Source organism: Netta rufina (genome assembly GCF_964035555.1).
Source record: "Netta rufina genome assembly, chromosome: 1".
Lineage (NCBI taxonomy): Eukaryota > Metazoa > Chordata > Aves > Anseriformes > Anatidae > Netta > Netta rufina.
The window spans coordinates 140,358,242-140,373,077 of record NC_140123.1 but is presented as its reverse complement, the minus strand read 5'-3'; the positions used below and the strand labels follow the sequence as shown (position 1 = coordinate 140,373,077).

Sequence of the window (14,836 nt, the reverse complement as noted above, 5' to 3'; positions counted from 1 at the left end):
TTAATATATGTTCCACAAAATGACAAATAGTACAGTCACCTGCTGTGAAAGGCTGATCTAGAAAGTACTCTTTGACTTGATACACACTTTTCTATTATTTGTGAAATATGATTACATTTTTCATCCAGTTACTTAGTGATAATTGACTGCTCAAAGCTGGCTCTTGCTTGTAATTAGTCCCCCAGTGAAAACACAGCCACATGCTCTGCAACTACTCTCACATATCTGCATATCTCACAGCATTTGCAACATATTATCCTTCAGCAAACAGCTATGATTTTTTTTTTCCTAAATTAGCTGTACAAATTAGTAGGGTATATTTCTCCAAAGGAATACTTAACAGAGGTACAGAACATCAACATGCATGCACATTACACTGAATGTTTCAAATCTGCAAGTCATTAGTTTAACTCGGATTCAAAGTTTCCTCAAAAAGGGGCTGCGCTGCTGCCATCTCTTGTGGCATCAGTAGATTTTCATTAATCTGTTGAGCCAGTTCATTTCAGAGAAGCATCTAATAACTTCTGCAGCGCTATGTCTACAAAGCTGACGTGCAAGCAAGTTGAAGTAACCATCAAAAAGTCACCTCAGAGTAGAAGCTATCAGCTATAGAGTTAACGTGCTAATAGATATGCAAGGAGCTCCACTTAGTGGCATGAGGAGGTATTTCCAACAATGTAATCTAACATAAGAAGAAAAGAATCTTTGGAAATGTAAATATGTACACTAAACACCCTCTACTTAATTCAATCTCTGCTTGATTTGCTTTAATCACAGCACTAGAATCATGACCTTTCACTAGGATAGCTTTATTCATGTTCAGCAACAATTTCTGAGAAAATTCAATCACCAGCTGTGGAAAGATGTTGTTTAATCAAGCAGATACTCTGAATTAGAAATGGTAAGTAAAAGAGTCTTGCCCAGGTGCTTTGTAACATGTGATTGGCATATTTGTTATTCTGTGCAGTGATGGGGCAAATTTCTCTGTATGATTACAAGGCCCTGATTACTTCCTGACAAGTTGGGGTTGACGAATATTTAACACTATAAGACAGTTATTTGGATATGAAATGGACAAATGACAAACTTTGAATAAAAAGTTCTTAATGAAATTTCTTGCTTACTTTACTGGAGTCTGACATATAATCACCTTGGCCAAAACAAAACAAAACAAGCAAACAAACAAAAAAGTTGCTTTTATTTCCAACTTGCTAGGCTAAACTTGTAAATAGCTGCTTTTTCCACCTTTCCTGCTGTTTCCCACACTTTCTCTTGAAAACCTGACAGCCTGTTTTACAGTTTCCAGCTTCTCTAACAATCTCTGTGTTAAAAGAAGCCTAGCCTGAGTGCACAGAATTAGTGTGTTTCTAAATCAGATTCTCAAAGTGTGAGGAATAAACATATTTAAATGAGGATATTACAAAGGAGCAGGGGTAATGCCAGAGGTGCAGCTAGAGCCAAAGGCTGTCAGGCTCCAGTGAAGGAAGGAAGACTACAGCTCTGAACACAAGCAGAGGAAGCACTCCTGACAGAAGATACTGCATTATGACCCTCTCTGCTCCTCAGCAAGAGCCCCTAACAGTGCCAGATCAATTCAGCAGGCTCCTGCTCTGTGGATATTTGGCCCTTCCCCTTCCCATCATTGCTTGTTTCTATTTGAAATGCTTCCTCCTGAACACACTTCTCAGTCAATGTGCAATGGCTCCATGGCAAAGGGTTTCTCCTTCCTCAACCCCAAACACACTCCATGATATTATTTCCCCTCCTGATGCTCAGTTTAAGAAATTCTGTGTTAGAAATTTCTCATTGGAGTTGGGCTAGAGATGCAGAATATGGAATATAGGAGGCAAAAAGTCTGAGACTGCTGCTAAATGAATTAGCTTGCTGAATTATGCAAGCTATACCCTGAGTTAGGCCTCAGACAAACTTCAGAGATTTTCAATGACTATCTTCCATCTTGGTATTAAAGATTTGACTTAAGAAAATATGTAGATGATTTTATTTTCAGCTTTACTTCCTTACGTCCTTAATCATGTTTCCCCAAAGTGCCCATGCTTTGCAGAATTACAACTTAAGAAGTGATATGCTTCTATATTACTCTGAAATCTTACCTCTAAAGGACAAGAGAGAATGAAATTTCTACACTTGATGTATTTAGAGCTCTTGTCCAGCCATGTGGCTGTACATTTACTGTACCAAGGAATCAAAATATACTCAGAGCATAAGGTAAACATCAGTTTTAGGCTGCTGTGTTCCGGTTCAGCCCAGGGGAGCTGGTGGGTGGGAAATGAGGCCAGAGGCATGGTGGCTGGGGCCAAGGGGGAAGCGTCCAGCTCTCACTAGGAATCATCAGGCACGTACCTAATGCTGGAACGAAACACAGGACCACTACATCCATATATTAAGCCCATTTCCGAGCAGATTTATAACTTTTATAAAACTGGGCACTAGCTGATACCACTCGATCAATACACAGGCTTCCACCCAGTAAAGTAAATTTCCTTGGGATGAAACACAGCAGCAAAAAGTCTGCTGTGGCCCCATGTTAGATGTCAAAGTTCCCTTTTAGGGGTCTGGCTTAGGGACCCCCATCATATTTCTTACTAAAATTTTTATTTTCCTGCAGCATATGAAGAACTTCCTTCAAAAATAAATATTAACCTATTTAATGTTTTTAGGAATGCATGCACAGTTTTGCTAGGCCTAGTAGATTTTACAGGTTTCATATCTCCATGTTTTTCTCCTTTTTTGACTTACATCTACTTTTCAGCAAATTGGAAATATTTTTGCCTTTGTCTGCTTGTTATAATTTTTTACAGCTCCCTAAGATGTCATATTGTAGCTTTGTGAAGGTGGAAAATTGCACTCCAATTTTGTGGAAGATGAAATCAATCAAAGCTATGAAATCACTAAAACTAAACTTTCCTAACCACAGCTCAACATCCTCAGTACTGAATTTTAAGTAGGTAACTTAAATTTAATGTTAAGCTTTTCTTTTTACCGACCCTTAGCTTTTTATTTTTCCACTCAAAAACTTTATATCATCAACTACCAGAACAGTGTTTTAAAACACAAACCCAAGCAGCTTTGCTAACTAGGTGGTGGAATTTTGCATTTACATTAGCCTTTGAAAAATGTTAGAGTAACAAATCTTTTGTTTAGTTCTGTTTAAAATATAAGCTTAGATAAAGGATCTCCACCTACCGTCTTTTCCCCTAGTCTCTGACCCATTCCCATAAATGTACCTTTTGGTGAAAAAAGACCCTACTGAGGACCAGTGCAGACCAGTTACAAAGTAAAAAGACATGGCAAGGAATAGGACAGACAGAGAACATACATGTGAAGTTTAGCACGCTAATATACCTCGGCATTTTGGAAATGTTGTTGTATAATAAAATTGTATGGAAGTTTTGAAGTTTTAGTGACTTTAATAAAAAATATTTATACATTAATCTCCGAAGGTACTCCTAAGGATGGGATAAAATACAGAAAGTTCTTTGGTCACAACGAGTCTTATCAAGAGAAACAAATTTTGGGGATTCCATTTAAATATTACTTTAAATGCTACTTTTAAATCTTTCAGAGATGCATTGAAATGCCCCACAACTATAGGCTGTAGCTGCATATTGGCTAGATTCAGCTACAGGCCTGCATCAAAGCACAGTGAGATGGTGGTATCACTAAGAATAAACAAACAAACAAATAAATAAATAAAAATCTGAAATCTGGAAAAGGTTGATGTGGGTAGCCTGTGGCTGTAAGCAGTCTGGGGTGAAATGGGAACACCAGGCGGTCAGACACGGGAAAACAGTGCCTGTGCTTCACAGAGCAACAGTGGGTGAGTGCAGTCGCCCCAAACATTGATGGTTTGCGCCTGCTTTCGGCAGGACCGGTTCGCTGTTGGTGGTGGAGCCTGCAAGGAGCAGAGGAGCACCGGTGGGGGCACCGAGAACCGCCTGGAAACGGGCTGCGGGGACGTGTGGGGGCACCCCACCTCGGGGTGCCCCCGGTTTCGGTAGCCCCCAACCACCCCACAACAACCCTAGGGACGCCCGCGGGCCCCCTTCTCCCACACCGAGCAGGAGCCGGGGCCACCCCCACAGCGGACACGGCGCCGGCCTCCACGTCAACCGCTCCCCCTAGCGGCCCCCGCCGCCATTTCCGGCCCCACGGAGCTTCCGCGGCGTCATTTCCCTCACCGCCGCCGCCGCCAGCAGCAGCAGCAGCAGCAGCAGCAGCACCGCGGCCGGCCCGAGGGGACCCGCGCCCCGCCGCCGCCTCCCCCCCGCGGCCTCCCCGCCGCCTGCACCCTCCCCGCTGCTGCTGCTGTCGCCTCCTCCTCCTCCTCCTCAGCCGCCCGCCCGCCTGCCGCCGCCGCCGCCGCCATGGCCATGAGGCAGACCCCGCTGACGTGCTCCGGGCACACGCGGCCCGTGGTGGACCTGGCCTTCAGCGGCGTCACCCCCTACGGGTACTTCCTCATCAGCGCCTGCAAGGGTGAGCGAGGGCGGCGGGGATGGAGCCCCCCGGGCCCCCCTGTGCTCGCAGGCCGCGCCCGGCCCCGCCGCCTTCCTGCGAGGGGGAGAAGGGGAGGAGGAGGGCGAGGCGGGCGGCCAGCCGGGGGCTCGGCTGTAAGCGTAGCCTGCGGGGTGCCCGAGCCCCCCTTCGTTTGGTTGGGGAGGGAGGGGAAGGGATGACTCAAAAATACTGGTCTGAAGCTGTCTCTTTCTACTGCATGTGCGCCTGTCCTGCAGCCTTTAAAGTCTGCTCCCTTTCAGCCAAGGCGGCTGCCTTCTTACAAACAGAGCGGTGATGTCCACCTCCTTCCCCGTGAGACATCTCTTCTGCTCGTTTGTGAGGGGCATTTTCACTTCACACGTGTAGATTTAAATCTTCTGGATGTATACATGTGTTTAAAAGGACATTCCTCTCCGCCTTGGAGTGCTTCATCGTCATCTGTATTGATTTGCGTGCAAATAATATTTTGATAGCCTCCTGGAAAACATAATCACAAGAAAGGTTTTCCAAGCCTCTTTTATTTTTGCAACATCTCTGGATACGTTTTAAATGCCTCTGGTTATAAACAAAATGCTCCTTTTTGCATACTGTCTGAAAATCCCACCAAAATCAAAGGAACTGCTCTGCCTGATGAGAATTTGGGCAGTCTTACCCATCACCCTTCTACTGTAGAAACAAAACCAAAAGAAAACTTGTATCTCATCTGGAATAGTATTCCAATATCCGTAGTTTTAGGTACATGCAGGAGGTGCAGCTGTATACTTAATTTCTTCAGCTAAACCATTTTACAAAGAATGGGTCATAGAATCATAGAATCATAGAATATCCTGAGTTGGAAGGGACCCTTAAGGATCATCAAGTCCAACTCTTGACACCGCACAGGTCTACCCAAAAGTTCAGACCATGTGACTAAGTGCACAGTCCAATCTCTTCTTAAATTCAGACAGGCTCGGTGCAGTGACCACTTCCCTGGGGAGCCTGTTCCAGTGTGCAACCACCCTCTCTGTGAAGAACCCCCTCCTGACGTCCAGCCTAAATTTCCCCTGCCTCAGCTTAACCCCGTTCCCGCGGGTCCTGTCACTAGTGTTAATGGAGAAAAGGTCTCCTGCCTCTCTTAGGCAGGTCCATAACTTAAGTGTGCTGCCAGTAAGGGAGGCCAGTCCATTGCCAATTTCATTCTGTTTCATGCAAGGGAATCTCTTCTTAAAACAGTTCCATTTTTTATCCTGTTACCTGAATAATGGTTTTGTTTTTGTGAAGATGGTAAGCCTATGCTACGTCAGGGCGACACAGGAGACTGGATTGGCACATTTCTAGGCCATAAAGGTGCTGTTTGGGGTGCTACTTTGAACAAGGATGCCACAAAAGCAGCTACAGCAGCAGCAGATTTTACAGCGTAAGTGCTTAACTGCTTTTAAAGTCTGTATATTGATTTTAGGCAATAGCACATTTTTGTGACATACAGCTGTAGTAAGTTACTGGTTCATTTGTTGTTTTTTAGTAAACTATTAGCTTGCTTATGAGTAGCTAAATTAAAACCAAGAATTTTAGCTGCTTGCAAGCAGCTATAGCTAATTCTGTCATGCTGAACAACTACGATTGCTTCTTGACAAATATGCTTAATTACTGTACTGCTTTGCAAGAGTAACATTTCTGTTCAATTATAAACTCTTGTACTGTAGTTATGCCAGAAAGAGTTGAAAAAATGATTTTTGTGTCTACCAGTTAAACACTTTTTCTTTCAAGAACACTTGCAAAAACACCAATGAATTCGTTGTTGTTTTTTTTTCTTTGTTTGAACTGTTTGCAGTCTATATTAATGTATTTGACAGGTTGAATCTGGATAATACAGGCCAATCTGTAAAAGTTGCAGAGAACTGCATTTGTTTGTCTTAAAATAAAATGCTACTTAGTCTGCATTCACTTGAAGAAGCTGGTGGAGGAAAATGGTGGTATAGTACAAAAAAAAAAAGCTTTAGTAATAACATGAGGTATACTTACTGACTGTATTGTAATTCATTATAATGTAGTGTTTATTATTTTTTTAAAAAAGTAACGATAGCATCAGGAAAGATTAAGTAGGATAGGAAAAACGGGGTAATTTGACTGTCTAAGCTGATTTATCCTGGTGCTACTAAAATGTAAATGTTTTTTCTTGTCATTCAGCAAAGTATGGGATGCTGTGTCAGGAGACGAACTAATCACATTGGCTCACAAACACATAGTCAAAAGCGTGGATTTTACACAGGTATGAAAAACTTTCATAGCTTACTCAACAGAGAGGTAAGCTCTTGGGTATGTTTTGGTATTAGTTACTTTTCTTCTTTTTACATGTGTATTTTAATAGGCAAATAATCTAGCATACAGCTTCTAGTTTGTAAGATCAAAGCTTAAATTTAATAGATGTTTTAAACACTGTCTGAGAGAAAGAATGGTTATTTTAAGACTCATGGATGAAGTCTGGTATTTCAATTCAAAATAGAGTTGACACTTTATAACTTCTATTTCAGGATAGCAATTATCTGTTAACAGGTGGACAAGATAAATTGTTGCGCATCTATGATTTGAGCAAGCCAGAAGCAGGTAAGTCTTCATTTAGAACTTTTTTTAAATTAAACACAACTTCTGAAATTCACAGAAGCACAAAAGACAGAGTCGAGCGTTGTTTTACAAACATTTAACACCTTGATGTACTAAGATAGAGATTATCTTTAAATTTATCCTTTTACAAGTGAAGTAGAGGTTATCTATAGTGGGCTTCAAGGATAGCATGTTTCAGTTCAACACAGACGTATTGGGAGTAGGTAATTAAATTCAGTCATCTGAAAGAAAAGAAGTTTCCATGTCTTTAAAACAGTGTTTAAATTCATATCAACACTGACCTACTGAAGATTGACAAAAAGCTAGATAGCACCGGTTTTAAACATGGGGAAGCTTTTCAAGTTGAGACAATCGGATAGTCTAAACTTAACCAACTTGTGTGTTTTTCTGTTTCTGGAATAAGACCTGTAAATAAAGTCAGAGGTGTTTGAAGTAATTTTACAGTTTCTGATAAATAGAAGCCTGTGTAGATTACTGGAGCTCCTAAAGTGCTGCATGGTGTCATTTTTGGTGTTTACATGTACTGAAATACTTTTATTTTATTTTAAGAACCTGATGTTGTCAGTGGGCATACTTCTGGCATTAAAAAGGCTTTATGGAGCAGTGATGACAAACAGATTCTTTCAGCTGACGATAAAACTGTTCGGTAAGAAAAAATAACTTTGAGTTTTTGAAGAAGCTCGTTTATTATCATAAGGTCCATCAGAGGATCGTTTTGCCTTCTGGTAAAGGATATCAGTAACACAGGTGATTTGATCCTAGGTTGCATGCCTAACGAAATGCTTTTATGGTGTTAGAGACATAATTATCCAAGTAATTCTGATTTACCCCATGAACATGTCCTCACTGACAGTAAGAGGTGGTCTTTGACAACTGAACAGCAGATTGAATTTGTCTTTCATAATCCTAGAAAATACTCATTATGAGTGTTGTGAATACATGTGAATCTTTCAAGGCTTGGTTATGGAAGAAAAGGCAGCAATACCTCAGCATGAGGTGTGAGCTAGCCAGGGTCTGGCATAAAAGACTGGGAAGCCTATTTGGAATCAGTGCTCTGGAGACAGATAGTAGCTTTCATTCTGTGCTGTGCCGACAAGTTGTGAAGGCTTTCATGTCTTTAAGATGGCTTCCTGGTCATGGTTAAATGTTTTGTTTCCTTAATGCTGGATCGGTAAATGTATGGAAACGTAGACAAACCTGGCTGCGGTGGTGAGGAAAGCTGGGTAAGCAATTCCAGACCCTTTGTCAGACCCTTCCTCAAACATTGCTGTCTAGATGGGAGATACACCTTTCTGCTTTTTCAGCTTTCTAGTTAATGTGACCAGTGTCATCTCATTCCTAGTTGTTTTATCATTCTAATATCTATAACACAGAGAAATAATCTGGGTTTGTGGAAAGAAGGAGGGGAGGGTTGAAGTCACAGGTACAGTCTAAATGTAGTCTCCTTATTGGCTCCATTGCTTTTCAGTTTTCATACCATAGAATGGTTTGGATTGGAAGGGACCTCAAAGATCATAAAACCCCCCCTAGACCACCCACTAGATCAGGTTGCTCAGGGCCTCATCCAACCTGGCCTTGAACACCTCTAGGGATGGGGCATCCACAGCTTCTCCGTGCCAGTGCTTCACCACCCTCTGAGTGAAGAATTTTCTCCAAACCTCTAAGCTAAATCTCCCTTCTTTTGGTTTAAAATCATCCCCTCTTGTCCTGTCATTTTCTGTCTGAGCAAAAAAGCTGTTCTCCATCTTTTTTTATAAGCCCCCTGCCTTCCTCATGTTCAAGATAGACCAGACCAGATGCTTGCCTTTTTTTCTTTTTCTACTTTAGAAATTCTACTTTAGATTTTAGATATAGAAATCTAAATTCTATTAAAAAAAAAAATCTAAATCTAAAAAAAAAAAAATCTAAAAAAAAAAAATCTAAATCTAAAATCTAAATTCTACTTTAGATTTTAGAAATAGAAATGTGGAGGTCACTCAATTTATGAATTTTCTTATGTCACAATTTAATTTGGTTTCTGTTTAGATATCTCTGGCATGCCTAGGTAAAATTTTATATTAAGTGAGTCTGTTATTTGGGTAAACTGCTATTAGTACCTCTCTGTGTTCTGAGTTAAAAAGGCAGAATGGAATATTCAGTCATTGCTTCTAGAAAACTATTTTTCAGGAGATGTATAATAAGGTTTTTAGTCTCGTAAGAGAACCCTTGAATGGTTGAATGATATGTGGACCATTTACTGTTGCATGAAGTTTCAAAAGTAGTATTTTAATGCAACCATGCCTTAATTCTCACCTATGTAAAGCTAGGCAAAGCAAAGAATGCCACTGAAAATCAAAGGTCCCTGTGGAATCAAACCACAGGCTTTCTTTATTAGGTGTGTTTTGTGTTGTTGTTGTTTTTTTTTTTTTTTTTTTTTTTTTTTTTTTTTGTTTGGTTTGGTTTGGTTTGGTTTGGTTTTAAACCACAGCTTCCCACGGATGGGGATAAAAGCTGTATGATTTGCTGAAGTAATCTGAGAGTCTGCCTTGTGTTTCTGTTTTCTGTTAAGCCTCTGGGACCGGAGTACTATGACTGAAGTGAAGGCACTAAATGTTGCAATGTCAGTGAGCAGCATGGAGTATGTTCCAGAAGGACAGATACTTGTGATAACCTATGGGAAGACTATTGCTTTTCATAGTGCAGAAACGTGAGTACAAAACACAGAATTTTCACAGGTTGAGTAATGGGTTTGATTGTGGGTAAAACTAGTACAGGGCCGAAATATGAAAGCGGCAGAACTGATGTGCATTGATATCTTCGCTTGCAATCTTGTCAGAAGAAGTGTAAAACCACTATCCTTCTCTAAAATAGAGGTTCCTAACTACCTGTGGGATGGATGCTAGGCTGTAAAGGTTCGGTGCCATTTTCATAGTTCAAACCAACTGTAATTGTCATTAAATAAGAGCTTCATCCAGGCTTCCGTTTAGTGAGCTTTTCAGGGAACTAGGTTGTTATTTATAAAGGTTGTTATTTATACAACCTTTGTGATGTCTTAAGAAAGCATGTTACACTCTTAAGCGTATTTCAGTAAGTAGTTCTGAATCTGTGAGCCTTTTGTCTTACTTATTCTAGTTGTTTCTATGAACTAGTTGTTTCTTAACTTGATGGACTTGACTTGCAGGTACTAAAACTTGTTTTGGAAACTGTGTGGGTGTCTTCTGTTTTTCTTAAAAGCAGTTGTGATTTGTAGAATCAGTTTCTTTGCTTTCAGGACCTTTATTTAACACAAAAATTCTCCCTCAGTCTAGAGCAGATTAAATCATTTGAAGCACCTGCTACAATCAATTCTGCATCACTTCACCCGGAGAAAGAATGTTTGGTTGCAGGTGGTGAAGATTTTAAACTCTATAAATACGACTATAACACAGGAGAAGAATTAGGTATGTTTGCCTTTTATAATAGAAAAATGAGTTGTGACGTAAGTATTAGATTAATGACGGAGGCTAATAGATGAGACTGTTATACGAGGTCTTAGCATAGCTTGCTGTGCAAGAAAATGAAAAAGTATGTAGTCATTTAAGAGTTATTTTTCTCAGTACATCTAACATATATCTAATGTTATTGTTCTAGATCTAATTAAAACCCTCATTAAACAGCTCTTTGTACCTATTGGGAAAAAAAAAGTTAAGTCATTCCATACTGCTGTATGTTAACTTAAGTGTCTTCTATGGCATTCATTATGTCAAATGAGTCACAGCTACTTGGTTGTGTGAAAAATGTAATACGTTTGTGTTCTTCTTAGTGTTGGCCAAATACAGGTTTTTAAGTGTATTTTTAACTTTGTCTGTTAATCCTATCCTCATAAAAACAGATGTATGCACAGTGAGTGGTTGAAGGAACAAAATTGTATACTCTATGCTACTGGCTTGTTTTGTACTTCTGCCTTGAATTTTATTTAAGCACCTGTTTTATTGTTTAGCATAGCATTAATATCCTATATTAATATTAAATCACTGGGATACCAGTTATTCTAAACTTTCACAGAATCACAGAATTTCTAGGTTGGAAGAGACCTCAAGATCATCGAGTCCAACCTCTGACCTAATGCTAACAGTCCCCACTAAACCATATCCCTAAGCTCTACATCTAAACGTCTTTTAAAGACTTCCAGGAATGGTGACTCCACCACTTCCCTGGGCAGCCTGTTCCAATGTCTAACAACCCTTTCGGTAAAGAAGTTCTTCCTAACATCTAACCTAAAACTCCCCTGGCGCAACTTAAGCCCATTCCCCCTCGTCCTGTCACCAGGCACGTGGGAGAACAGACCAACCCCCACCTCGCTACAGCCTCCCTTGAGGTACCCATAGAGAGCGATAAGGTCGCCCCTGAGCCTCCTCTTCTCCAGGCTGAACAAGCCCAGCTCCCTCAGCCGCTCCTCGTAGGACTTGTTCTCCAGGCCCCTCACCAGCTTCGTCGCCCTTCTCTGCACCCGCTCAAGCACCTCCATGTCCTTCTTGTAGGGAGGGGCCCAAAACTTAACACAGTACTCGAGGTGTGGCCTCACCAGAGCCGAGTACAGGGGGACGATCACCTCCCTAGCCCTGCTGGTCACACTGTTTCTTATGCAAGCAAGATGCTTTGTTTTGCATCAGAATAAAATACTGGGAAAGTGCCCCCATCAATACTTCTGTTTTCTTCTTCTTATCAGTCTTTACCAGTTAACTTCTGCTGTTGACTGATACTTGAAATTATGTTTTTCCAGAATCTTACAAAGGACACTTTGGTCCAATTCACTGTGTGAGATTTAGCCCTGATGGAGAATTATATGCCAGTGGTTCAGAGGATGGTACACTAAGGCTGTGGCAGACAACAGTAGGGAAAACCTATGGTCTTTGGAAGTGTGTAGTTCCTGGTAAGTGCGTTTGTTTTTGTGGTAAAACTAGCTGTTTCATATTCAATTCTTAGGTAATACCTAGCAGTAACATCTCAAGTGGTACATAACATCTGAATTTTGTACAGTATCTGTACTATCACTTGAGGGTCTTCTTAGCCCCTCACGTTGGTTGGATTTAAGGTTTTGCTTTTGTAGCTGTCATTTAATCAATTAATTTCAAATCTTTAAGCTCGATGAGTATAGACCCTTTGTGTCTAACTAAGCAAATGGTCTCATATTTTGATGTTAAAGAACAAGAGGTATGAAGTACTTTTCTGAATACTTAAGGACAAAAGAATCTCTAGAAGGAAGTGTCTATAATAGGCTTATTTCATATTGCACTTCGGTTCTCTAGAAAACTGGAAGGAAGTAACAATTCATGGAATTGCTTACCCAGCTTGTTCTCCTCAACACTACAGTGTTGTGTTTTTGTTTTTTTTTTTTATATGATTTATGTTGGTCGGGTAAGTGAAGGTATTAACTATTTTTTCTCCTCTCTGCAGAAGAGGAGAATGCAGAAGCAGCAAAAGCAAGGACCAGTCTTCCAGGAACTGCAGAGGAGGAAATAGGTAATGCATGAACTGCCAAGTTCCACTCAGCTAGGTGTTAAAAGATGAGTCGAGATGGTAGAGTTCTTTAGGATGGGAGAGTTAGTTTTCTCCAAGTACCTTCTGTCACTTTTCACTCCTCTCAGAAGATATCGAAGTGCATTTTTCTGAAAATGACTATAAGTGTCGGGCTGGTGACTAGAGCTTTGTCAGCCTGCAGACTGAACAGATGTGGTAGAATAACTGAATCAGGTTAAATGGGAAAACAAACCAAACTGGTCTTTAAAACAGGTGCTGCAGCATTTCTTTGGTTTATATAGGTAAGGTGAAATTAAATAATACCCTCTTTGTTTCATAGCAGAAGAAGTTGCCTCTGAAAACTCAGATACAGTGTACAGCTCAACTCCTGAAGTTAAGGCGTGATTATCTCAACTGTTTTGCAACATATGGACATACAAGACTAAATCAAGTGAGCAGTGAACAGCAGCCTTCCAGAGTGCGCTCTCTACGTAAGGCAAAGATGGGCAGTAATTGATGAGAATGCGGTGGAAGTGGCTAGGTGTTGTCTGTAAGAGAACTGAGTATCCAAAAAAAGAAGACAAGTAGTAGAGTTTTGCTGTCTTTTTAGCATAACTGCCTACTGTCTTTCGAAAGAAGCGTGCAAACCAAGATCCAGTCTCTCCAATTTCAATTAGACTCATTGTAGTGTGTTTTCTTTATTATGGAGAAGAAATATAATGGCTTTTACCTTTTTTTTTTTTTTCTTGAAAACTGAAAGATTTGGCTTTAGTTGAAAAGAAGGGGGATTAATGTACTAAAAGTATTTGGTTGGGTTTTTGTTTCATTGTACACTGCTTCTGAATGTTTAACTGTTTTCAGTTGTCTAAATAAAATGCCTCTCAAAACTCCTATCTTACTCTTTAGCCTTGGGTTCATGGAATAGAAAAGCAGCCAAGTTAATTGTGTAATCCTTTCTAACATCTGTTTTTTTGTACTATACAGAGGGAAAGCAATAAGAACGTTTTAGTGTTCAGTACAGAGAGTGGCAAGTTCTTGATGTGTAAGCCTTGTGTTATTTTATTCTTTGAAGTTTGAATGTAAAAGTGAGTCTAAAATCAAAAGCATTGAAAACTACTAAACTAACTGTGCTGCCTGAAATACTTGGTTGTACACAGAAATTTCAGAGGTTGGCTATGAATCTGTGTAAAGCTTGGGTTTAGTCCTCTAAACTGGATTAAAAAAAAGTTACTCTCTCCAGGTCAAAATCATATTTTCTTCATTAAAGAAAATATTGCCATTCTTCCACTTGTCACTTCCTTTGGTGTTATACTAAAAGGTTTACAAAACATGCTCTGTGTGAAAAGGAGAAATGTTACATAGGTACATTTAGGTGGGTTCTTGTTCTTACTTTCTTTAGGATTTGTGTCCAAAGGATTACCAGTAAAGCTAAAAAAAAAAAAAAATGTTAAAAGAAAATTGAAGCTTAGCATTTGAAAACTTGGATATAAATTGTACAGTGGTAATTCTATATAGAGAAAATACTCTCACAGTGAGGGCAGTCAAATGCTGGGAAGGATGTAGAGGCTCCCTTCTTGAAGACACTGAAAACCCGACTGGATTTGGCCCTGATGAAGCTTTGCGTGCTCATGCGGGGGCCTACCATTCAGTAGGTCTCCAAAAGTCCCTTCCAGCTCCAAGTCTACTGTGGCGGAGGTGGAAACAGTAACATGGGGAATAATAAAGAATGATAAAATGAGTCTTGGTTTCTTAGTAAATTATGGTGTAATCAAAGGTGTGTTAGTTCAGTGACAACTCCAAAGATAACTTTGAAATATTTACTGAAATTTTATCTGAATGAGTACTCATCTGCTTTACAGCTAATAGTTTGATTTAGTCATCTCTTAATTCTGTTAAGGCTTATGATGATTCCAAATCTCGTGCTTCAACCCAGAAGCTTACTTTACCAGTTGAAAAGTGCATTTAAAACAAGGAGCTCTATCCCTGCTGTAGTGAAACTTCTTACAGAGAGTGGTCTTTGTGCTGTTTCAAGTAGGCTGCTCAGCACTTCAGAGGGAACTCTGGAACAGCATTCTCAAATCTAAGAGCTGTGACCCTTCACAGCTTTACAAGATGCTGTTGTAGTTGATGGTTTCTTTTCTAGCAGTGAATGAGTAGGGCTAAAGTTGCAAGAGTCTTGATACTGATAATGCTTTATACTTCTTTTTCCTGCATTTGCACTGTTGCAACTGTAGGGGAA

The 14,836-nt window shown here is 40.2% G+C and overlaps 1 protein-coding gene across 2 annotated transcripts; it reads left to right on the top strand.

The window, feature by feature from the left end:
• Positions 1-4,204: 4,204 nt before the first annotated feature.
• On the top strand, positions 4,205-13,879 carry STRAP (serine/threonine kinase receptor associated protein). Of its 2 annotated transcripts, none has more exons than XM_084305949.1 (10): positions 4,205-4,497; positions 5,779-5,914; positions 6,685-6,766; positions 7,029-7,101; positions 7,669-7,765; positions 9,668-9,805; positions 10,402-10,538; positions 11,861-12,010; positions 12,535-12,600; positions 12,941-13,879. In XM_084305949.1, exons 1-10 carry the CDS (start codon positions 4,386-4,388, stop codon positions 13,000-13,002), a joined length of 1,053 nt encoding a protein of 350 aa, XP_084162075.1. In that variant the 5' UTR covers positions 4,205-4,385; the 3' UTR covers positions 13,003-13,879. The 2 variants fall into 2 exon arrangements, with proteins under 2 accessions (XP_084162075.1, XP_084162074.1); XM_084305948.1 differs by having other exon boundaries at positions 12,938-13,879.
• Positions 13,880-14,836: the final 957 nt, after the last annotated feature.